General features: G+C 42.5%; 2 protein-coding genes across 8 annotated transcripts in view; both read right to left on the bottom strand.

Annotated features, from left to right (window-relative positions):
- Window positions 1–2,373: 2,373 nt before the first annotated feature.
- The window catches only part of LOC137787482 (stromal interaction molecule 1-like), a 29,886-nt gene continuing 9,489 nt past the window's right edge, over window positions 2,374–22,770 (bottom strand). The window contains exons 11-17 of one of the 2 annotated variants that reach the window (XM_068579982.1): window positions 22,499–22,734; window positions 21,857–21,943; window positions 20,478–20,546; window positions 7,586–7,782; window positions 4,626–4,775; window positions 3,217–3,304; window positions 2,374–2,498 (exon numbers count right to left, since the gene is read on the bottom strand). In XM_068579982.1, the coding sequence (XP_068436083.1) occupies window positions 2,374–2,498; window positions 3,217–3,304; window positions 4,626–4,775; window positions 7,586–7,782; window positions 20,478–20,546; window positions 21,857–21,943; window positions 22,499–22,734 (952 nt within the window). Of the gene's footprint in view, window positions 2,499–3,216; window positions 3,305–4,625; window positions 4,776–7,585; window positions 7,783–19,451; window positions 20,309–20,477; window positions 20,547–21,856; window positions 21,944–22,498; window positions 22,735–22,770 lie in introns of those variants that run through there. The other variant, XM_068579983.1, reaches the window with a different exon arrangement.
- dub (duboraya) lies at window positions 10,389–17,795 on the bottom strand. Of its 6 annotated transcripts, none has more exons than XM_068580760.1 (7): window positions 17,629–17,795; window positions 12,978–13,067; window positions 12,149–12,220; window positions 11,989–12,060; window positions 11,524–11,835; window positions 11,017–11,385; window positions 10,389–10,870 (listed from the first exon to the last, which is right to left on the bottom strand). In XM_068580760.1, the coding sequence occupies exons 1-6, from the start codon at window positions 17,632–17,634 to the stop codon at window positions 11,020–11,022; spliced, it is 918 nt and encodes a 305-aa protein (XP_068436861.1). In that variant the 5' UTR covers window positions 17,635–17,795; the 3' UTR covers window positions 10,389–10,870; window positions 11,017–11,019. The 6 variants fall into 6 exon arrangements, with proteins under 6 accessions (XP_068436861.1, XP_068436860.1, XP_068436864.1 ...); XM_068580759.1 differs by having other exon boundaries at window positions 10,989–11,385; XM_068580763.1 differs by having other exon boundaries at window positions 10,989–11,385; window positions 11,989–12,057; window positions 12,149–12,217; window positions 17,629–17,794.

Here is a 22,770-nt window from a genome sequence, read left to right on the forward strand (position 1 = left end):
TGTCGTGACGCCTCTTCACTTTCTGACAGAAAATGTTCAACTGGATTCAAACAAACTCAGGTCATTAAATATCACTTAAATATAAACAATAACGTTTCATTGTCAAAACTTTAAACGAAATGAGTCGTTTTGTTTGAAAACTTTATTGATAAGGCAACACAAAACATGATTTGTTGAAATTAACTTAAGAGTTTTACACATGTTGACTGTAAAAGTCTCTATTGCACAATAAGAACCGTTAGCGAGGATGCTAACTTTTAGCATTGATGACAACTGTTATCATTGATGCTAACTGTTAGCGCTGATGCTAACTTCTAGAGCTGATACTAACTGTTAACGCTAATGCTAACTGTTAGCGATGATGCCAACTGTTAGCGCAGATGCTAACCTGCAGGACCGATCTGACTGTACAACTACTTGTTAGCTTTATGGGCAGAACGGCGTCCTCCATCGTCCAGTTTCCTCCTCACAAACGTTCCACCTGCGTCCTCTTGATCTCGTCTCACTCGTATAAAAGTAAAAATCATTCATTGGTTTCCTTTTTAACCTCAAAATAACGCACCGGTCGCACTACACTAACGAACTAAAGCCATTGAAGCGGTTTGAAACGTTGACGGAGACTTGGAATGAACGACAGTTTAAAGGTTTCACACAAAAGTAAAAGTATGTAAGTATTACCATCTAAATGTACTTAAAGTACTCGTTCTGTCCTGCGAGAAACTCGTATCTCTAAAACTGTTTTCAGCTCTGTGACGAAGCTTCTCAGCTTCATTCAGCTGAAGAAGAACTTCATCACAAACATCCAACACGTCTGGAGGTACGAGGTTTTCACTGGACAGGAAGTGGTCATCTGAAGAGAAACCAAACAACTGCAACTAACCGTTATTTTCATTGCAATCTGTTTGATTTTTTTAATCAATTCAGAAGTTTTGTTTTAAAATGTCAGAACATTGTGAGAAAGGTTCACGACGAGCTAAAAAGTCGACAAATCAAAGAATTTCACAGCTTTTACTCGTCAGACAAATGTCGTAAACATGTTTACTTCTCGTTTCAGACCTGATCCAAATGATGTGACGTCTCTTTATTTAGCTCTTAATCACACCTGGCCTAGTTTGGACCGGTTTGACCCGGTTTGACCCGGTTTGACCCGGTTTGGCCTCGGTGGCTCTCTGGCTGGCTGTAATGAAAAGTAGATTTATTGTGTTTTTATCAGAGTAAAGATCCAGATTGAGAATCTTTCTTTGTTTCCAGCTCGGAGTTCGTCTCTGACCGGCGGTCGCGTGTCCTGAGGAGTTGGATCTGTGTTCGTCTGAAAATCTGCTCCATTACGGCTCAGGACGCTAAACCCTTTACCGGCCTTAAGGAGGATCAGCCGATTCAGAGAAAAGACAAGACTCCCAGCATGCTCTGCTCTCGGAGACGCAACCAGCAATCTGGATGCGAAGATGTTCACCGGACATCGACGTTCGACTCAAACGTGGCGAAAGTCGGCAAAATGCGACTTTCAGAGAACTGAACTCTGTGAATGTAAAACGTAAAATATGATTTTATTTTTTTATTGCATTCGGAAGAACAAAACCTCAAATGACGTGAAGGTGATCGGATCCAGTGCCGTCGCCGGCATTTAAAAACCTCTGGACCTAAACCTTTACTTCATCTTAAATTCGCAAAAATTTGCAAAAAAAATTGCAGAAATTCACAAAAAATTGCAAAAAAAACACAAAAATTTGCAACAACGTGCAAAAATCGCAAAGGTTTTGATTGAAATCAGGTTGTCAGCTCAAAGGTAAAGAGGAGCGTCGACGGTCGTCTGTGTTGCGTTCATGGTACCAACGAGGCGCCGGGCCCTGAACGCCTCTTTTACTACTTTTGGAAACTGGAGTCTTCGTCACTATTGTTTAAAATAAGTTCTGTGGGTTTTAACTTTTTTTTTTTGCACAAACAACAACAGAGTCTGAAAGATGGATTCATTGGCGGTGGATTCTTCTTGGTGAGGGATCGAGGCGGCTGCTGTGAGAAAAAAAAACAGAATCATCAAAGTCTTCTTCAAAGATTTCTTTGTCCAAAAATGAATCCGTTTTTTCTTCTTCTTAAAACTTGACACGGGAGACGAGCCTCCGGAGCGGCCGATCGCAAAGTTTAACTTTTTTTTGGCGTCCGTTGTTTTTCCCGCCGCCTCCGTCTGACCAGGAAACCTCAGGCGTCCTCAAGAAGTCTGTCGGGGGAACTGAGCAAGTCTTCTCTTCTACTTTCAAGCGGTACGTTTTTAAACAGTCGGGATGTGAGAGGAAGCCGCAGGACTTCTGCTCCGGTTGGTCTTCGTGGTCTTCGTCGTCTTCGTCGTCTTCGTCGTCTCCTCCCAGCTCGGCGCTCTCAGCCCGTCCGGCCCTCCACGATGATGACCAGCACGGGCGTCAGGTCCATCAGGTTCTTCAGCATGTCCATGATGTCATCGTGGTCTCGGGCTCCCTCGATGAACTCCTCCAGGGTCAGCTCGCCTGCGTGGGGTCAAACAAAGAGGCCTCGTGGTTAGTGCACCGAGGCCGGACCGACCGGACTGACTGGTACCGACCGGTACCGACCGGTACCGACCGGACCGACCGAACTGACTGGTACCAACCGGACCGACAGGACCGACCCGACCGACCAGTACCGACCGGACCGACCGGTACCGACCGGACCGACCGAACTGACTGGTACCAACCGGACCGACAGGACCGACCCGACCGACCGGTACCGACCCGACCGACCGGTACCGACCGGACCGACCGGGACTGACTGGTACCGACCGGACCGACCGGTACCGACCGCACCGACCGGACCGAGATGCAGCGCAGGTTCCAGTGCTTCCTTTCAGAAGCTGGAGTTTGTTATTATTCATATTCATAGTATACTTTAAACAGTTAATATATTGTTCAATTTATGCTTTTTTTGGTGCTTTTTTCAGTTTAGTCACCGTTTAGGCATCAGTATCTTTATAAAAGTATCTTTTAGCATCGGTAGCGTTATGAAAGTATCTTTATAAAAGTATCTTTATGAAAGTATCTTTTAGCATCGGTATCGTTATGAAAGTATCTTTTAGCATCGGTATCGTTATGAAAGTATCTTTTAGCGATGCTCATCCTTCAGTAAAATAGGAAACTGAATGGACTGCCTTTGACTTTTTGAGACAATAAACAATAAGGATGATCATATCTCCAGCAGCGTGCGCTCTACCTTCTCCCTTCACGTCGATCTTTTCAAATATGACCGAGACGATGTCCTCGGGGTCGGTGTCTCTGTTCCGTGTGATGTCCTGGATGGCCTGCAGGGGGAGACACACAGTTTCACTCGGATGGAGATCGTAGAAACGGGACAACAAAACAAGTGTTTTACTTCCTGTGAAGATTAAACACTTAAAATAATTTCTAATCTTTTCTCAGAAACAAGTTAAACGAGTCAAAGATTCTGTGATCAAACGATGAGAGTTTGAGGGTTGAAAAGGAAAGCAGGAAATGACATAAAAGGTTTTATTCCATGTTTAAATGTTCCCTTCCTCATCCACATCTTAGCATCTTCATTTCCATTTCAAGATAATCCTCACTTTGTAAACTGTTTAAAATTTGATTACGGACGGATTATCGTAAAAAAACAACCCACCAGATTATAAACATATTTTCTCCTTTTTCTGTTTGCCTCTGGGTGAAAAGCACCCGGGCAGCAGAGGGTTAATCGCTGACATCCAGAGCGGCCGCGCCGAACGACGGCGTCAGCAGATTAACACTCGTCTAATTTCAGAGTTAATCCCACTCAGTTTCCCGCCGGCAGCAGCGAAGCGGCAGCGAAGCGGCAGCGAAGCGGCAGCTTCACTTCAGTTTGTTGCTTCAACATATTTTCATTTCCTGCCTGAACCGTCTGGAGCTCTTGTTCCCCGTCACGCCCATGAGTTCTGATACTGTGTTTTATTGGATTTTTCAGAATTTTCTTGGGAATAAAATGTATATTTTTAAAAAAAAGCACTTTTATTCCATCTGTTGATCATAACTATGAACATCGTGGCGTCTCGGTGCGTCCTGAAAGTTATGAAAAGCATTTTTGCATCGTTCCTTGTAGAAATCTCCTTCATGCCATTTTTTATACTTTTCTAATTTATTACATATTTTGTGTCTTTTGCAATATTTGATAATGAATTAATTGCATTTCTATTATTATATGAAACATATGAGTAAATGTGTTTCAGAGGAAATGTTAATCGATACGTATGTTATACTTTATTTAAATTAGGACTCAAATAATTTTTTTTTGCAAATTATACTTTTCATTTCTGGATTTTACAGGATCGATATAAAACTCTAGAGAAAATCCAGAAAGTTTCCAAATCAAATCTTTAGACCTTTTCTGTTGAGTTTTTTCTTTTTTTTAAATTCTCATAATTTAGTTTGAGGGGGCGGGGCTTAGCTAATAGTCACTTTTTTTAAATTTCTGCTGCATTTGAGTCAAATTGGTATCTCATCTTATCTCATATTACTACATAATATATTAATATGATCCTGTTTGCACTCTCAGGAAGTTCTGCAGCATCTTTCCTCTGATCAAATGGTTTCACGGACGTTTAATCTGGTTTCCAGATTAAAGGTTCTTCTCACCGAGAAGATGGTCTCCAGCTCTTCTTTGTCGATCTTCCCGTTGCCGTCCTGGTCGAACAGTTTGAAGTACCACTTCAGTTTCTGGTTGATTTCTCCCTTCAGCATCAGGCTGATGGCGGCGATGTATTCCACGAAGTCGATGTAGCCGTCCTGCAAGGCGGAGCGGAGGGATTAGTGACCCTGCAGAGGTTTCGCTTTCTTAATCTGAGCTCCAAAACTCAATCTGTGTTAAACACAACGTGAGGAAGGTTGACCTCAGATGTTCTGCTTCCTGATTTAATGAGAACAAAACTGTGACGTAGTACTTCTATAGCAACAGAGTGTTTTTACTGCGTGTATCTAGTTTTTATTGGTACTGGTTGGAGTACTTTCATCTTCGTCGTTGACTTCCAGCAAACCAAACGTTTTAACGGCCTTGTGGTTTCCTGGAGGACTCGACCTCTTCCTCCCTGAACTTCACCGCCACGCCGCTAATCCAATCAGCTCGTCTGACGCACACGTCGGGATAATGACTCCGCATGCACACGAGCAAAGCCAATTACCCAGAAGGCCAATGGGCCTGATCTCTGCTCCTCTCACGGAACACAAGAGGAACGTGAAGAGGGAACCTTCAGGCTCAGAGAACGTCTCCATGGAGGCAGATGTGCAGTTAAAGTAATAAGAGACTTCTGGTTCACCTTCAAAATAAAAGCACAATGTTTTACAGTGAAGGCTTATATTTGGCTTTAGGGAAAATAACTTTTCACATGTGCAACTCAATCTACAGATGAAAGCCATGAGACGCAGTTAAAAGCTCCAGAAAAACATAATTAGTGGACGTTGGAAAAAATAAAGTTGCATGTAATGGGATTATTTTGTATTTCATTGCCACACATGATTCTGCAGCAAGTAATTAATTTAACACATTGAAGTGGTTTTGTCTGCATTTCTGTAACAACGACTCAAAACATTGTTTCATGAAAACATCACAACCTGAAAACTGGAAACAAAAGATTTTTGTCATTTTTTGACAAAATGAAACGATCAATAAATTATCTTCACATCCCCAAAGTGAGATCTCATGTTTAACATTAATATTAATGATACATATCCTCATGTATGGAGCTGTGCATTAGTTCATGACGAGATGATTTCTGCACAAACGCGTCAAACCAACATGGCCGCCAAATTTATATTTATTGTTAATTATATTTGTCAATAAAGAACCGAACGCCTCACAGGAAAACAAACATATTATATCTACAAATATAATCTGACAGGATTATTTCCTTCTTGAAACGCGACTCAACAATGTTTAAATAAATCAGATTTTCTTCAAAATAATCTGAAAAAATGCTTTGGTTTCATGTTTTGTGTTTTAACGAACATTAATGAACAATAATAATCAATAACAATAATCTTTCCATTTAACAATTATATATATATATATATACATACATATATATATATATATATATATATATATATATATATATATATATATATATATATATATATATATATATATATATATTCTGTTATTTCTGCACTTTGTTGTCTCAATAAACCGCATAAATTAATCCTAAAACATTAATTATGTTTTAAAACAGGTTTTCTACCTGACATTAAACGATTCATAATTCATTTTCCTTCTAGACGATGGATTTAAAAACAATCCACAGTCTTTGTTCTGTGTAGAAAATATATCCTGCAGTTTATCTTAAAGTTGAAAGTCGGTCTTCAGCAGTCAGAGTTAATCAAGGAAACTGTGTATTTTTCAAAATAAGAGTCTTTAGTATAAAGTTCCCTCTGTACTAAAGTTACGTTGCAGAAGTTTACGTTGAATTGTCTCGTTTGTTTGTGGCACCGTCTTTATGAAAAGCACAATGTTATTATCAATTGTTATTGATTCATACAAAAACACACACGCGTGATTGTTTTCCATAGTTTCTGAGGACTTTCATGACCAACATGCATTACCTCGTCTCCTTACCTTAACCATCAACCTTCACCCTTTATCCTTTATCCTTTATCCTAACTTAAACCTTCTCACATAAACCTTAAAAAACAACTCTGAACACTCAAACTGGTTTTAGTGTCAAAGCGGGGACCAACAACCACGTCCTCACTTTCCCAAATCGTCCTCTTAACGTCTAAAACTACATTTTTCCAAATCTGTTTTGAACCTTTGCACATTTACAATATTTCTGCATCTTTTCAGAACGTCTATGTTTCGTACCTGTGATGTAGTGAGTATAGCTCCACCGTTTAAACTTTGCATTAAATACTTCAGAGGAGGTTTTATGATTAATCTCCACATTACAAACCTGCCTGGTGACGTTTTGGGAACAGTTGCAACGCTATATATATATATTTATATTCGGTGTCAGACAGAACTTTTCTGTTCTCTGCGAACATGTTGAGTAAAACAGTGATTTAACATTTCTGCTGCTGCTGCGTCCAAACGGACCCTTTAAACGTTAAAACCTCCGTCAGTAATTCACTGAACGATCCCTTTAACCTCCAGCGACAAAGTTCAACACTTCAAACTCTCTGCGTTCAAGCCGAAGTCCCTGAAGTGACTTAAAGGTGAACAGTTAGTTCAGCCAATTACAACAGACTACGTTTGAAGGCAGAAACATTTAAATATATACAGTATATATTGTATTTTCATCCGGTTCTATTCGAGAGATTAAGCTGAAAACTATGTTTGTGTGTTTAAAAAATATATATTTATAGTTTTCATTTAGCAAGTACATTAGTTAGATATCTTATATACTATGTTTGCATTTCCAAATATTCCTCAAGTCTAACTTTCCCCTCATCATCTCCGTCACCATTAAAGTACTACGGCTCCAGTGAGGCTCACACTGGTTCTGGTCCAGTTGAACCAGTGGACAAACCAGATGTAAAAGACGGCACAGGAGGAAGTGAAAGCCTTCAGATCGACTCAGAACCGCGTCAGTGTGAGGGAGACGCACCCCGTCCATGTCGAAGGTGAGGAAGACCTGGTCCACGTAGCTGTTGGCGTTCTCCGTCATGCCCTTCAGGTTCAGGATGGCCTTCAGCTCGAACAGCGTGATGAGGCCCGACGGGGACTCCCGCATGAACTTGTTGTACCAGTGGTGCATGTCCTCCGCCAGGATGTCGTCCAGGTTGGATCCGTGGTTCCCCATTGGTCCGGTCCGACGGGCGCACCGAGGGAAGAAGAAGACCAAGAAAGACGAGGAAGAACGAGGGACTCCCACGCGGCAGGAAAAGGGTTTCGGACAAAGAGAAGGAGCCTAGCAGATGACCTCCGACCAGACGCGCCGGCCTCCTCCGATCCCCAGCGGACGGATGTTTGAGCTCGACGAAGAGGTCCGAAGTCCTTCTGGAGAGACGAAGGGACGCGACATCAAAGAGTAAAAAAAAAAAAGGTTAGAAATCCGCTGGCTCGGCGGCAGGAAGACGGAGCCGGCCGACGTCCAGTGACTCTGCAGCTAGAGAGCGAAACCTCAGGGCGAGTAACCCTCTTAGGCTCCTGCAGCAAAGAAATCAAGGATGCACCCAAAATAACTCCCTAATGAGCTCAGGCCGCCCGGCCAGAAAGGTTCTGCAGCCGGAGGCCGAGCCAAGAGGCTTTGCAGGCCGAGGTTCAGCCGAGGGCCGAGGGCTCTCCCTGGAAGCCGGCCGGTTACGTAACGCTGGCCGCCGGGCGTCCCGCCGGGGGGACGGGAGGACGAGGGTCACGTGTGGACACCGACACGAGCCGGACGCTGCGTTTCATTGAAGACTGAAGCGTTAAACTGTGGTGGGAAGTACTCGAGTACAATTTAGAGGTACTTTTGATATTTTGCATGAAGAAGATCCTGGAAAAGACGCCATTTTTAAATATCAGGAAAACCTAAAATCCAGAAGCTGCAAACACAAACGCAACATGAATATTGATTCTTTCTGGATTGAGATTTTTCCCAAATTGTTCTGTAATTGGCTGAGCGCTACTTCTGGTGATCCAGTTAAACCAGTTAAACCCATAATGACACCTTCACAGGGACACTGGGAATCTCACAGTCTGGTGGTCTTACTTAGTTTAAACATATAGTTTTATTTTTCATAACAAATACAGATTGTGACATGAAATGAGAACATTTGACGAGGTCTCGATATAACAACCACGAAGAGACACAAAACGACAATAAATGTATACAAAACAACCTCCAATAGACACAAAATGACCATATAAAGACACAAAACGACTACAAAGATGCAAAACTAGCTGCAAGTAACACAAAACAACCACAAAGACACACAAAACAACCACAAAGACAGTAAAGAAGTGCAAAAAAACTCTGAGACACAAAACAAGCACAGAAATGCAAGGTGACAGTTCTCAAGGTACACAAAGGCGCAGAACAACCACAAAGACACACAAAACAACCACAAAGAGACACAAAACAACTACAAAGACACAAAAATAACACAGATTTAAAATGAACGCAGTGAAGTGTTCATATCCTTCCTGCGTCCTAACTTTTTGGGGTTAATGGTCAGATTAATAATTTGGCCTCACTTGTATTTGACTTAGTTGTTGTTGTTGTTGTTGTTGTTGTTGTGGTCACAGCCGGGTCCTTTGATCTTTGTCTGGTAAAGTCGCATCACCTGGGTGTGGGAACAGCTGACTGAAACACCTGTTATCGACACGCTTCTCCCAGCATGCCCCTGGGCTTCGGGGTTGATCCTGGTGTTGTTTTTGGCAGCGGACCTTCAAGTTTCCAGAGCGGCGGCCATCTTTTGTTTTTCCTGCCGCTCGGTTTAGTTTCCGGCGGTGAGACTCAACCAGATTACCCAGAAGAGAGATTAGGACCAGCAGCCGGGCGCCGGGCCGCCGCCGCCGCCGCCAGGACGCCGCTTTTCCAGGTACGAGCAGATTAAGAGTTACCGAGTCACGGGGAGACGAGCTGCTGCGGGAGAAGAGTCCAAGGACTTAAACTCCTGAAGGTAACTTCACACCAAGAAACCTGAAGGGGTTAAATGTTGCTCTGCTTGTGTTGCTCTGTTTGAGTTGCTCTGTCGGAGTTGCTCTGCTTGTGTTGCTCTGTCGGAGTTGCTCTGCTTGCGTTGCTCTGTTTGTGTTGCTCTGCTTGTGTTGCTCTGCTTGTGTTGCTCTGTTTGTGTTGCTCTGCTTGTGTTGCTCTGCTTGAGTTGCTCTGTTTGAGTTGCTCTGTCGGAGTTGCTCTGCTTGTGTTGCTCTGTTTGAGTTGCTCTGCTTGTGTTGCTCTGTTTATGTTGCTCTGCTTGCGTTGCTCTGTTTGTGTTGCTCTGCTTGTGTTGCTCTGTTTGTGTTGCTCTGCTTGTGTTGCTCTGTTTGAGTTGCTCTGTCGGAGTTGCTCTGTTTGTGTTGCTCTGCTTGTGTTGCTCTGTTTGTGTTGCTCTGTTTGAGTTGCTCTGCTTGTGTTGCTCTGTCTGAGTTGCTCTGTTTGTGTCTCTTTGTGTTGGTCTGTTTGTGTTGGTCTCTTTGTGTCTTTGTGTTGGTCTGTTTGTAGCTTGATCTTTGTGGTCGTGTCTTTGTTGCTGTTTGTGTCTTTGTGTTGGTTGTGAGTCTTTGTGTTGGTGTGGCTGTTTGAGGTTGTTGTGCATTCCTTTTGTAGTCGATTCTTTGTGTTGTTTTTGAGTCTTTTCGTGGTCTTTGTGGTCGTTTCATATTGGAGTTAAACTTCTTCATCAAGTGTTTTTTCCGCCACAACGCTCAGTTGAAAACAACACAGAACATAAACACACAAAGAGACATGAATGTAGCAAAAATATTGTTTTATCCGTTAAAGTCGTGACAGAACTCAAAGTTAATGATCTTAAACAAACTGAACGTCATGAACGAAGCTTCAACCAAAGAGTTCCAGACGAGCGAGTTCTGAACCTTTTACAGTGTGTTGCACAACTCAAACATAACGGACACCAAACGCATCATCATCGTCATCGTCATCGTCATCATCATCACAGATTCGGAAGCATCGAACATCAAAGAAAACTTAATGACGCAAAAAATAAAATCACATGAATATAAAAAAGGAACAAATGCAGAGTAAAAAAACAAAAAGCTTCGAGTCGATTAGTAAAAAAACAACAGATTCACTTCAATCCTTTTCAGACATTTTTTCTGCCTCGTTTTCACCGGCTGAGTTTCGTAAATCATATTTTTCTCGGCGTCGCCTTTTTCCTTCCTCACCGCCGCAGGGTTTCCCTCCCGGCATCCCAGGGGCTCATATTGAACGCTGACTCGTCGTCTCCTGCGGGAGAAAGAAAACGCTTTGATGACTTTAAACCGTGCGAATTATTTAATATACTGTATATTTTATGTTTTACTGTCACTTCTGTTACATGTAATATTTGTTCTCTTGTTCTCACGTTCATGTTTTTATTCTTCTGTCGTCACCTCTCACTTTTCCTCCGTGGTCGTCTGTTTCTCTCCGGTGTTTTCCTCCTCTTCCTCCGTTCTTCCTGATGAAGATCCTTCTCCCTTCCCTCCTTCCTTCTCTCCTCCCTCCTTCTTCTCGTATTCTCCTCCGGCCTCGACGCTGATCTTCGACTCGTCTTCTTTGTTTTTCTGAAGACACGTGGGAGCGTCTGTTTCATCGCCTCCTGTTGTTGTTGTTGTTGTTGTTGTTGTTGTTGTTGTTGTTGTTTTGTCCTCTGTCAGAGACGCTTCTTCTCCCTCGATGGCGACGCCGACCTCGTCTCCGCTGCTGGACTTCCTGTGGCGGCGGGACGGTGGGCGTCGCCGGATGGAGTGGCGAGCTCGTTCCTGGAGGAAGAACCAATGAGAGCGCAGAGTGATGAGGTCACGGCGTCCGGACCTCAACCGGGGGAACGAGAGGTTTATTCTCAATAGATTTAAGATTAGCATCCATTCAGAAATCTTTTAAAAATAGTTTTTTAATACATATTCAGTGACGGCGCTCGGTTCGACGGGATCAGGAGGACCGACCTTGATGTTGGCGTTCGACAGGATGGAGCCCTCCTCCACTGTGGGAGGGGCTTCAAAGGAGGCGGGGCCTTCCTCCTCCGTCCACGGCGAGGCGCCGCCGGCGGTGAGCGGGCTCGTGGGCGGCGGCGTGGCCGGAACCCCCCCGGAAAGCGGGGCGGAGTCGGGGGCGGAGCCAGAGGAGGGCAGGGTGAAGGCGGGAGGAAACAGCTTGAAGCCGGGGCTCTTTGGGGAGGGAAGCAGGGCCGTGGGAGAGAGAGCGAGGTTGGCCTACACACACACACACACACACACACACACACACACACACACACACACACACACACACACACACACACACACACACACACACACAGTGATGTCGAGGTGCAGCTCTCCCTCCACGCCAGCAGAGGGCGGCAGAAGCCGTTTAGATGAACTCACCTGCAGCTTCTCGATCAGAGCAGAGTTCCTTTTGGCTTTGGCAGGTAGAGGAGAGGTGACACCTGCAGGCTGCTGACAGACACACACACACACACACACACACACACACATTAACTATTAACTCTGGTTGTGTGGTGCTGTCAGAGGTTCCATCGCTCACCTCCTGGTCGTCTCCGTGGGTTTTGGGGAGCTGCAGCGAGCGAGGAGGTCGTCGTCTGACCGGCTTCTCCTGCTGAGCAGACGGTCATCAGACACATGTAACATGTAACAGACGGTCATCAGACACATGTAACATGTAACAGACGGTCATCAGACACATGTAACATGTAACAGACGGTCGTCACAGACATGTAACATGTAACAGACGGTCGTCACAGACATGTAACATGTAACAGACGGTCGTCAGACACATGTAACATGTAACAGACGGTCGTCAGACACATGTAACATGTAACAGACGGTCGTCAGACACATGTAACATGTAACAGACGGTCGTCACAGACATGTAACATGTAACAGACGGTCGTCAGACACATGTAACATGTAACAGACGGTCGTCAGACACATGTAACATGTAACAGACGGTCGTCACAGACATGTAACATGTAACAGACGGTCATCACAGACATGTAACATGTAACAGACGGTCGTCACAGACATGTAACATGTAACAGACGGTCATCACAGACATGTAACATGTAACAGACGGTCATCACAGACATGTAACATGTAACAGACGGTCATTACAGACATGTAACATGTAACAGACGGTCGTCAGACACATGAAACATTGAACTGTGACATCCTAACATGACGTCTTCATTTTCTGACGAGGTCGTGGTCCTTGTAGTTTATTTTCAGTCCAGACTTTCTTGATAAAAACATCTTGAGTCAACGTCTCTTTTCATGAAAACCTTTCGTCCGGTTCAATAACCCTTCATGGACTCAGGCGTCCGGTCTCCACGCGTACAGACGGTCATTGAACTCACCGTTTGGTTCTCAGCTGCATCCTGTCGACACGTCGAGCTCCTGAATCTACCGGCGAGTTCAGCCACCGAGCGGCGAGCCGGAGCCTCGTCCTGAGGGAGGAGACGTAAACAAGTAAACAAGTAAACATGTTGTGTATGTAAACATGGAAACATGTTGTGTATGTAAACATGTAAACATGTTGTGTATGTAAACATGTTGTGTATGTAAACATGTTGTGAATGTAAACATGTAAACATGTTGTGTATGTAAACATGTAAACATGTTGTGAATGTAAACATGTTGTGTATGTAAACATGTTGTGTATGTAAACATGTTGTGAATGTAAACATGTAAACATGTTGTGTATGTAAACATGTAAACATGTTGTGAATGTAAACATGTTGTGTATGTAAACATGGAAACATGTTGTGTATGTAAACATGTTGTGAATGTAAACATGTTGTGTATGTAAACATGTTGTGTATGTAAACATGTAAACATGTTGTGTATGTAAACATGTTGTGTATGTAAACATGTTGTATATGTAAACATGGAAACATGTTGTGTATGTAAACATGTTGTGAATGTAAACATGTTGTGTATGTAAACATGTTGTGTATGTAAACATGTTGTGTATGTAAACATGTAAACATGTTGTGTATGTAAACATGTTGTGTATGTAAACATGTAAACATGTTGTGTATGTAAACATGTAAACATGTTGTGTATGTAAACATGTTGTGTATGTAAACATGTAAACATGTTGTGTATGTAAACATGTAAACATGTTGTGTATGTAAACATGTATATTTTACTTCATGATTTGTAAAGTTTGCAGTTTGTTTTCTTCCAAGAACAAAATAGTTGGAGATTCATCACACGCGATGCGTATGAAGGTAGATTTGTGTCTTTTTCATCCGAGTGAATTTCGAGTTTGTAAGTAAATTATCTTCAAATATTTGCCCTCAACTGCTCAAAGAAAAGAAACGCTCTTAAAACAATTAAATTTGATCTAAAAAAAAAACTGCTCTCAAAACAATAACGTTGCTCTCAACCTCTTTGCTGGTCACTCTGGTTCTACTAATGCGTCTCTGCTTTAGATCTTCAGACTGAAGACGTTCCCACACCAGAGGAACCATGTGAGGCTCACGGAGCTTCTTCCTCTGAGACCTTCTGACATGTTACAGCACGTTAACTTTACAGCACGTTAACTTTACAGCACGTTAACTTTACAGCACTTTAACTTTACAGCACTTTAACTTTACAGCACTTTAACTTTACAGCGTGTTAACTTTACAGCACGTTAACTTTACAGCACTTTAACTTTACAGCACTTTAACTTTACAGCACTTTAACTTTACAGCACGTTAACGTTACAGCACTTTAACTTTACAGCACTTTAACTTTACAGTATGTTAACTTTACAGCACTTTAACTTTACAACACTTTAACTTTACAACACTTTAACTTTACAACACTTTAACTTTGCAGTACGTTAACTTTACAGCCCGTTAACTTTACAGCACTTTAACTTTACAGCACGTTAACTTTACAACACTTTAACTTCACAGCACGTTAACTTTACAGCACTTTAACTTTACAGCACTTTAACTTTACAGCACGTTAACTTTACAGCACGTTAACTTTACAGCACTTTAACTTTACAGCACTTTAACTTTACAGCACGTTAACTTTACAGCACTTTAACTTTACAGCACTTTAACTTTACAGCACGTTAACTTTACAGCACTTTAACTTTACAGCACTTTAACTTTACAACACTTTAACTTTACAGCACGTTAACTTTACAGCACTTTAACTTTACAGCACTTTAACTTTACAGTATGTTAACTTTACAGCACTTTAACTTTACAACACTTCAACTTTACAACACTTTAACTTTACAACACTTTAACTTTGCAGTACGTTAACTTTACAGCCCGTTAACTTTACAGCACTTTAACTTTACAGCACGTTAACTTTACAACACTTTAACTTTACAGCACGTTAACTTTACAGCACTTTAACCTTACAGCACTTTAACTTTACATCACTTTAACTTTACAGCACTTTAACTTTACAGCACGTTAACTTTACAGCACGTTAACTTTACAACACTTTAACTTTACAACACCTTTAACTTTACAGCACGTTAACTTTACAACACTTTAACTTTACAGCACTTTAACCTTACAGCACTTTAACTTTACATCACTTTAACTTTACAACACTTTAACTTTACAACACTTTAACTTTACAACACTTTAACTTTACAGCATGTTAACTTTACAGCACTTTAACTTTACAACACTTTAACTTTACAGCACGTTTTTTTTTTTTAAGTGCAATTTTTTTTTTTGAGAGTCGCAATTTTTTTGGGAGCGCAGGTTTTTTTTTTTTTAACAATTTTTTTAATTGAGAGCAAGGATTTGGAGATAATTTACTTACAAACTAGAAAGTTGCTCGGGTAAAAAAGACACAACTCTACCTTCACAAATGCATGCTGGGAACTCTGCTCCTACGTCAACAATTCATGCAGAAACAAGACTTTAAATCAGGCAAACTGATGTTCAGTCAGATTAACTTTGGACTGAATGATGACGTTAAATAAAGGTTGAAGTTTGAAGGTTCACTGTTGTCACGACTACGAGCGCCGCGCTCGCTGCAGGTTACTTCCTGTCTGCGCGGCGTGCTGGCGGCGCTGCGACCACATCGGGAAAAGGAAACGTGAGCGTTATCATCAGGAAGCGGCTCGTGTTGCCTGACATGTGAGCTGAAGGGTTACGAGGCTAACGGCTAGCTTCAATGGTAATGGCTAGCTTCAATGCTCTCAGTTTAGCATCATTGGTTTCACTGTAATATCTGTTTTTACATTTCTGTTTCTACAACTGCTTCATAAACAACAAACAACATGTTGATGACACAGAGTAAGCTAGCATAGCAACACAACGACACAGACTCACAACGACCACAAAGCAACGCAAGACAACCTCAAGGAGAATCTGTATCAACACAACATCTGAAAATGACCACAGAGAGACACACAACAGCTGAAGATACTCATGCTAATGCTAATGTTCAAACTAATGCTAATAATCATGCTCATACTAATGCTAATGCTAACGCTGCAGCCTCGTGGTAGCTTCCACCAATTTAAGCTGCAATAAGTGAGACTTCAGTTCACTGTTGCTCCAGTTTGAACATGAGGACAGTACAAGTATATTAAAGGATTCAGACAACTACACACACACACACACATGCACACACACACACACACACACACACACACACACACACACACACACACACTCTCTCTCTCAGCTGTTGACGTGAGGTTGATCCACGTCCAATTCAGCTGAAGGTCTCACATTGCTGACATTCAACAGATAACGTAATCACATCGCCTGGGGGACAGACACACACACACACACACACACACACACACACACACACACACACACACACACACACACAGGGTGGTACTCATTCTTTCCACAGTTTGTAGTCGACCGAAGGCAGAAACTGAAGAAAGAAAACAACCGTTAAACCACTTCCTCTTTGTGTGTGTGTGTGTGTGTGTGTGTGTGTGTGTGTGTGTGCGTGCGTGCGTGCGTGTGTGTGTGTGGGTGTGTGTGTGTGTGTGTGTGTGTGCAAATCATATTTTTTGACCCTTTTAGGTTTTGTAGTTGAAGTCTTCAGATCAGATGATTTTATGAAGCATTGATTAAAAACTAGAAACGGACATTAAGGTTCAAATGAAACGTTTAATGCAGCAAGAACATTAATGCATGAATATCGGGTATTAATCGGGTATTAATCGGGTATTAATCAGGTATTGATCGGGTATCATCGTATGGATAGATTTTACTTTACTACATTTGTGTACTTTTGAAAGCAGGACTTTGTACTTTTGTGTATTTGTACTTTTAATCTGCTCATCGTTGCAAATCAGTTAAAAACTTTTGTTTTAAACGTGTTTGTTGCAGATTAATAAATTAATAACTAATTCATGAATTCATCAGCCTGCGTTAAATATAATGGGATGTATTTCATGTTTTCACTATTATTTAACTGTGTGTGTGTTTGACCACAAACCTTAATGGAGGTGTGTGTGACCTGCAGTAACCTCACACACACACACACACACACACACACACACACACACACACACACACACACACACACACACACACACACACACGAGCAGCAAGACACCAACGGTCTCATGTTTCATAAACTTTAAACATGAGATATTTCACTTTATTTTATTTGTAATCTTTTGTCCTCTAAACACGCGGTGCGTTCAAAGGCTCGCTGGAAAGCTCCGACATCCTGGTGTCGATGGAGTCGGAGTGGAATTTAAAAAGAGGGAAACGCGATCGAACGAACACATCGACACGCTGATGTTTGTGTTTGTGAGCGGGAAAAATATTAACATATATAAACACACCAGATATTTAAAATCTATTTTAATATTTATAACATTTTATGAAACGTGACGTACTTTCCTCACCTGCAGATTTATTTGATTATATTTTACACAGAGAATTAGAAATATCATAAAGTCTGAGAGCGTTACAACCGCCTCAAACCTTTAACTCAACACAAAACACACAACAACAAAACACACAACAACAAAACACACAACAACAAAACAGAGAAGTTTGTTACCTCCATCCTGCTCGACGCCTCAGCTGCCTCCTTTATGAAGAGAGAGAGAGAGAGAGAGAGAGAGAGAGAGAGAGAGAGAGAGAGAGAGAGAGAGAGAGAGAGAGAGAGAGAGAGAGAGAGAGAGAGAGAGAGAGAGAGAGAGGCCTGCAGGTTAAATATAGAAGAAGAGTCACTACAGACACACAGTGAGAGAGCAGCTCATGTTCAATCATGTGATCATTTTCTTCTTCTTCTTCTTCTGTTTCTCCTCCTCCTCCTTCTTCTTCTTCTTCTTCTTCTTCTTCTTCTTCTTCTTCTTCTTCTTCTTCTTCTTCTTCTTCTTCTTCTTCTTCTGCAGTAAACTGAAGGAGATGTTCTTTCTTCACATCGGAGTGTTAAAGTTATTATTTAAAGGAATGTCTTCATGTATATTTCATATCTACATTTTGAAGCCTCGTGTTCGACGTTGTGGCCGCCGCCATCTTGTTTTTTTTTTTGCAACCAGTGAACAGGAAGTGACTGTATTTGGACAGAGGAGCAGAGACGTAGAGACGGCGTCTTCGTCTCCGTAGACAAAGTCACAGAAACATCCATCGACTCCTTTGAGCTTTTCATTGCGCCATTCGGGTGTTTCTGTTATTTTGTCCACCCCCCTCTCTGGCGCTCTGAAAGGAAGTTGAGTCACTTTCATTTCTCCTTTTGTGTTTCCACACTTTCACCCAAAAAACTGCAGTTTCAACTGACTGAGAGCGTCTGCAACAGCAACCACAGGGCGGAGTGATGCATTCTGGGACGTTTACAGATCAACTTGTGGGACTGGACTCTGTCATTCATGAGGAAGACCTTCGTTGTCTTCGTGCACGTCGATGTGAAACTAAGATGAAACTGTGGAGCTTTGGTTGGAGACTTTATCTTGAAAAGTGTCAGCTTTTATTTTGAAGGAACATTAAACCCTTTGATGTATTTTTCATCTACGACTTGAACTTGTGACGTCAGAGAAAAATCATCTTTGATTCGTTTAATGGTTCACTTGGTGACTTTGTCTCCTCAGCGGCTCTGTGGCGCCACCCGGTGGCTAAACCCGCCGAGCAGCTGACTGGGCAGTGACGTCATCTGAAGGATGAAATATTGAGTAGAAAATAGTCATTTAAGTGATATTAGGGGATTCACGCAAACTCATTTATTAATACAAATTCATAATTCATAATAAGTCCAAAAATGAAGTCTTTCAAGAGCGTCACATTTAAATTTAAAAAAAAAACACATTTATTTCTGCAGTTTTAGGTTCAAATAAACCAGAGAAGAAGAAAACATTTAACATTCACATGAAACTAAATAAACCACGACGCTCTGCAACTCTTTGTTTATTGCAGACTCTTCATTCATAAATAAAAACACTTGTAATGTTTCTGCGGTCCGTCGGGACGCTCGAGTTTCAGGGCACGAGTGACGGGGATTCTGGGTAATGGAGTCCTCACGTAGGCGGATCCTTAAATAAACACTTTGTGACGGCTGTTTTTGTTCAGAGTAAATAAAGTTAAAGTTAAGCTTCACATCCTGCTGAACAAAACACACACACACACACACACACCAGCTGATCTATCGCTGTGTGTTTGTGTGTGTGTGTGTATGTGTGTGTGTGTGTGTGTGTGTGTGTGTGTGTGTGTCATTTATCTAAAACTGTGCAGACACTTTTATTTCCTCTACATCAAACTGTGACAACCCGTTCAAAAAAGATCTGTAACATTATTTAAAATATTTATACTTTATTTCTTTAAATACGAACATTTCAACAAAACTCATTCTTTACAAGAAAAAATACTTGTTTTATTTGTGTGAAAACTTTGGCTATAAAATAGTAAATTGAACTGAAGTATTTGGAATATCATTCATCTTCTGAATAATTTATTGTTTTGTCGATGAAACAGTGAAAGATTGTCTTCTTTTGTCATTTACATAGACTTCTATACAACCAGAGGAGTCGCCCCCTGGTGGTCAGGAGAGAGAATGCAGCTTCAACACATGAAGTATAGACTTCTATACAACCAGAGGAGTCGCCCCCTGGTGGTCAGGAGAGAGAATGCAGCTTTAACACATGAAGCAGAGACTTCTATACAACCAGAGGAGTCACACAGTTGGTGTGCGTCGTTGTGTCGTACTTTCTGCCTCGTTAGTCCAAATTGGATCTTCTCAACAGAGAGAAATAAATAAAACAATTACCAGGAAAAGTTGAGCCACAAAGTTGCTACCCGACGCTCTCCGTTAGCGACGGTTTGGTTTCAGTAGCTAACGCGTAAAGCCGGTCTGAGGTCAGTGGCGTCCCTGCTTCTTCTTAAAGATCTTATTGAAAGCGTTTCTCCTCCGGCTGACGGACGACTCGCTCTCGTCTCCTCCGTCCTCGTCCGCGGCGCTCGTCCCGGCCAAGATGGCGGCCGTGACGACAGGCGGGGCGGCGGCCGTGATGACGGGCGGCTCCGCGGCGGACGCGACACAGAGGGAGTGGGCGGAGCTCGAGGGGGCGAGGCCGGCGGCGCCGAGGCCGGCCCTCAGCTCCCCGAGGCTGGAGCTCTTCTCCAGGCCCTGAAACTGCGAGGGGCGGAGCCTGGGCGAGAGGAGGAGGGGCTTGGAGCCGTACGAGCCTCGCGATTCGCCGTGAGAGAGCGGGAGGGCGGATTCAGAGTCAGAGCGGTTCATGATGTCCCTGAGAGACGGAGAGAGAACGCCGTTAGCGTAACTTTTACACGTTTTAAAACACGTTTTACCACAACGTGAACATGACAGCAAACAATACAAATAGAAAAAGGAAGTGTGATGTTAAAATGGCCGCTGGGAGGGCGGGGCGATGTAATCAAGCCCCGCCCATCCTTCAACCCACCTCTGAGAGCTGAACATCAGAGCGGGGTCTACCATCCTCTGTCGCAGGGGCATCAGACTCTGAGCTGTGGGGACAAAAAGAGGCAGGAGCAGGAGAGTTGGCTCTTTTATTTTGAAAACCAGAAACACAGGAAGTTCAGACACTGAAGAAGGAAGAAGAAAAAGCTTTCAACCGAAGAGTTTCAAACTGCAGATGAATGTGATTCGAAAACAACATATTCACGATTCAATTAAATATATTTCATAAATCGTGACGACAGCTGTCAAACATCATAAAAGAAAAAATGATAAAAATGCACTTTTCAAAATAGTTCAAAATGAATCTGTGTTGTTTTGGAACTAAAACATTCAACTGTAATGAGTTGACTTATTATTGTTTTAATGAAATAAAAGCATTTATTTTGTGTCATTGACTGCTGCAGACCTGGAAGTGGATGTTAGTGGAAAGAGGGAAACAGGAAACAGGAAACAGGAAACAGTTTTCAGGTCTTCAGGGTGAAAAGAGGAAGATATTCTTCTGGAAAACATCCAAACAGCTTTGTCTGATCTGACCAGAGGGAGGAAGGTGGAGGAAGAGGAGGGTGAAGCTGCACAGGGGAGGAGGCATTCACATGGACCTGCTGACGAGCTAGCCACTTCGCTGCTTTACGTTAGCTTAATGCTTACGTTGGCTAAATGTCTGACGTTAGCTAAATGACTTACGTTAGCTAAATGTACGCCACCGCGAGTCAACTAACCTGCATGATAGCAGCATCTGTAGCCAACATGCTAACATTGAGGCATGTTGTGCTGTAATTTTACCATTAAAAACATGAATTTTTAAATAAAATGTTGAACTACTAACGGTATTTGGCACGTCATCGCGTGAACGCCTCCTGGTTGATTCACACCTCTGTGGCTCTTTGACATGAAGTCACAAACTGACTGTCGGGTTAAATTTAAGGAATTCTTTTTTTTTGCTATTTATACTTAAAAAAGATATTAAAATGATCAAGTTCTTGATTGTTGTTATCTGAAAAACATGTTAACATGTGCAATAATTGGATAGAAAAAATAGTGACGAAGAAATAAATAAAAAATATATAATTGACAATAAAATAGCATAAAAATAATCATACTTCTTTTTTCACATATTAAAAAAATATATTGGTTTATCATGTTTTTCAGAAATCTTTTAATATATTTAATATTCTTAAAAAATATATATATATATATACATATTAATATATAATATTTGTACTGTATTTAATTGTAAAGGTATTGTGGGAACCCTGGTGTAGTTTGGGGTGCTCCTCAACAGACAGAGGTATGAACCAATCAGATTGTGGGTGGGAGGGGTTGAAAGAGGGCGGGGCTGAAAGAGGGAGGGGCCAACCAGAGTGTTTCCATGGTGACTGGCTGTCTGCGATGCCACCCAGGGGCCAGAGGTCGCTCACTCGCCGGTCCATCTGCCACGCTGCGTCTGCAGGGATCCAATCAAGAGAGAGACGCCCAGAGAAGAGCAACCAATCAGAGGAGGGGGCGGAGCCAGTGGGCGGAGAAAGACCACAGGTGAGCGGAGAGAGAGACGAGGTCAGGTAAACGCGTTTCATCAGCATTCATCTTTCTGTTTTTGGAGATGTTTTCAAACAGGAATGTTGACAGAGAGCAGTTTGTCCCTCATGAGCCTCCGTAAGTCACCGAGAGGATTCGTGGCGCTTTAAGGGGATTTTAAAGGGACAGTTCCACATCGATTAGTCCATTTTAATCTGTCTAATGGCTGATTCAATCTCCACGGTGATGTAAAGACTTCAGTAGACGTTCCTCTCATGTACACAAACTTCTCAAAAAAACATCAAAAACTAGAGGAAAAGTCAAGAATCAGCTGCTTTCTTTCCTTCAATAATAACTATTTAAAATATCTAAATGCATGTTTACACTTTCACGTACGCAAACAACCCCAGAAGGAGAGTGAATGAACACATAACATAATCCCCTAACAGCTGGTTTTGTGACTGTTGGGCCTTCGCTGACTCACACTGCAGCGTCCCGGCAGACATGATGTCCTCGTCCATGTCGTCGAGGTCGTCGGACAGCAGGAGGTGCTGCGGGGTCGCGGGCCTCAGGCCCAGGAAGGCGGGGTCCAGGTTGAGGGCGGCGGCCAGCGCCCCCAGGCCCGGGTTGTTCACCAGGCTGAAGCCCGTCAGGCCCTCGATCTGCTGCCAGCGGTGCAGCTTCTCCCTCAGGGCCGCCGTCACCTCGGCCAGGGCCTGTCTGAGGGGGAGGGGCGTTACAGAGGGGGGCGGGGCG

Source organism: Clinocottus analis, unplaced genomic scaffold (assembly GCF_023055335.1).
Source record: "Clinocottus analis isolate CAN_PGR_092001 unplaced genomic scaffold, fCliAna1.0.p SCAF_17, whole genome shotgun sequence".
Lineage (NCBI taxonomy): Eukaryota > Metazoa > Chordata > Actinopteri > Perciformes > Cottidae > Clinocottus > Clinocottus analis.

Coding starts and splice junctions, on each gene's coding strand:
- dub (XM_068580760.1), bottom strand. Junction 12,221..12,977: donor ATGCAGCTGAGAACCAAACG/GTGAGTTCAATG, acceptor CCGTCTGCTCAG/CAGGAGAAGCCGGTCAGACG. Junction 12,061..12,148: donor CCCACGGAGACGACCAGGAG/GTGAGCGATGGA, acceptor TGTGTCTGTCAG/CAGCCTGCAGGTGTCACCTC.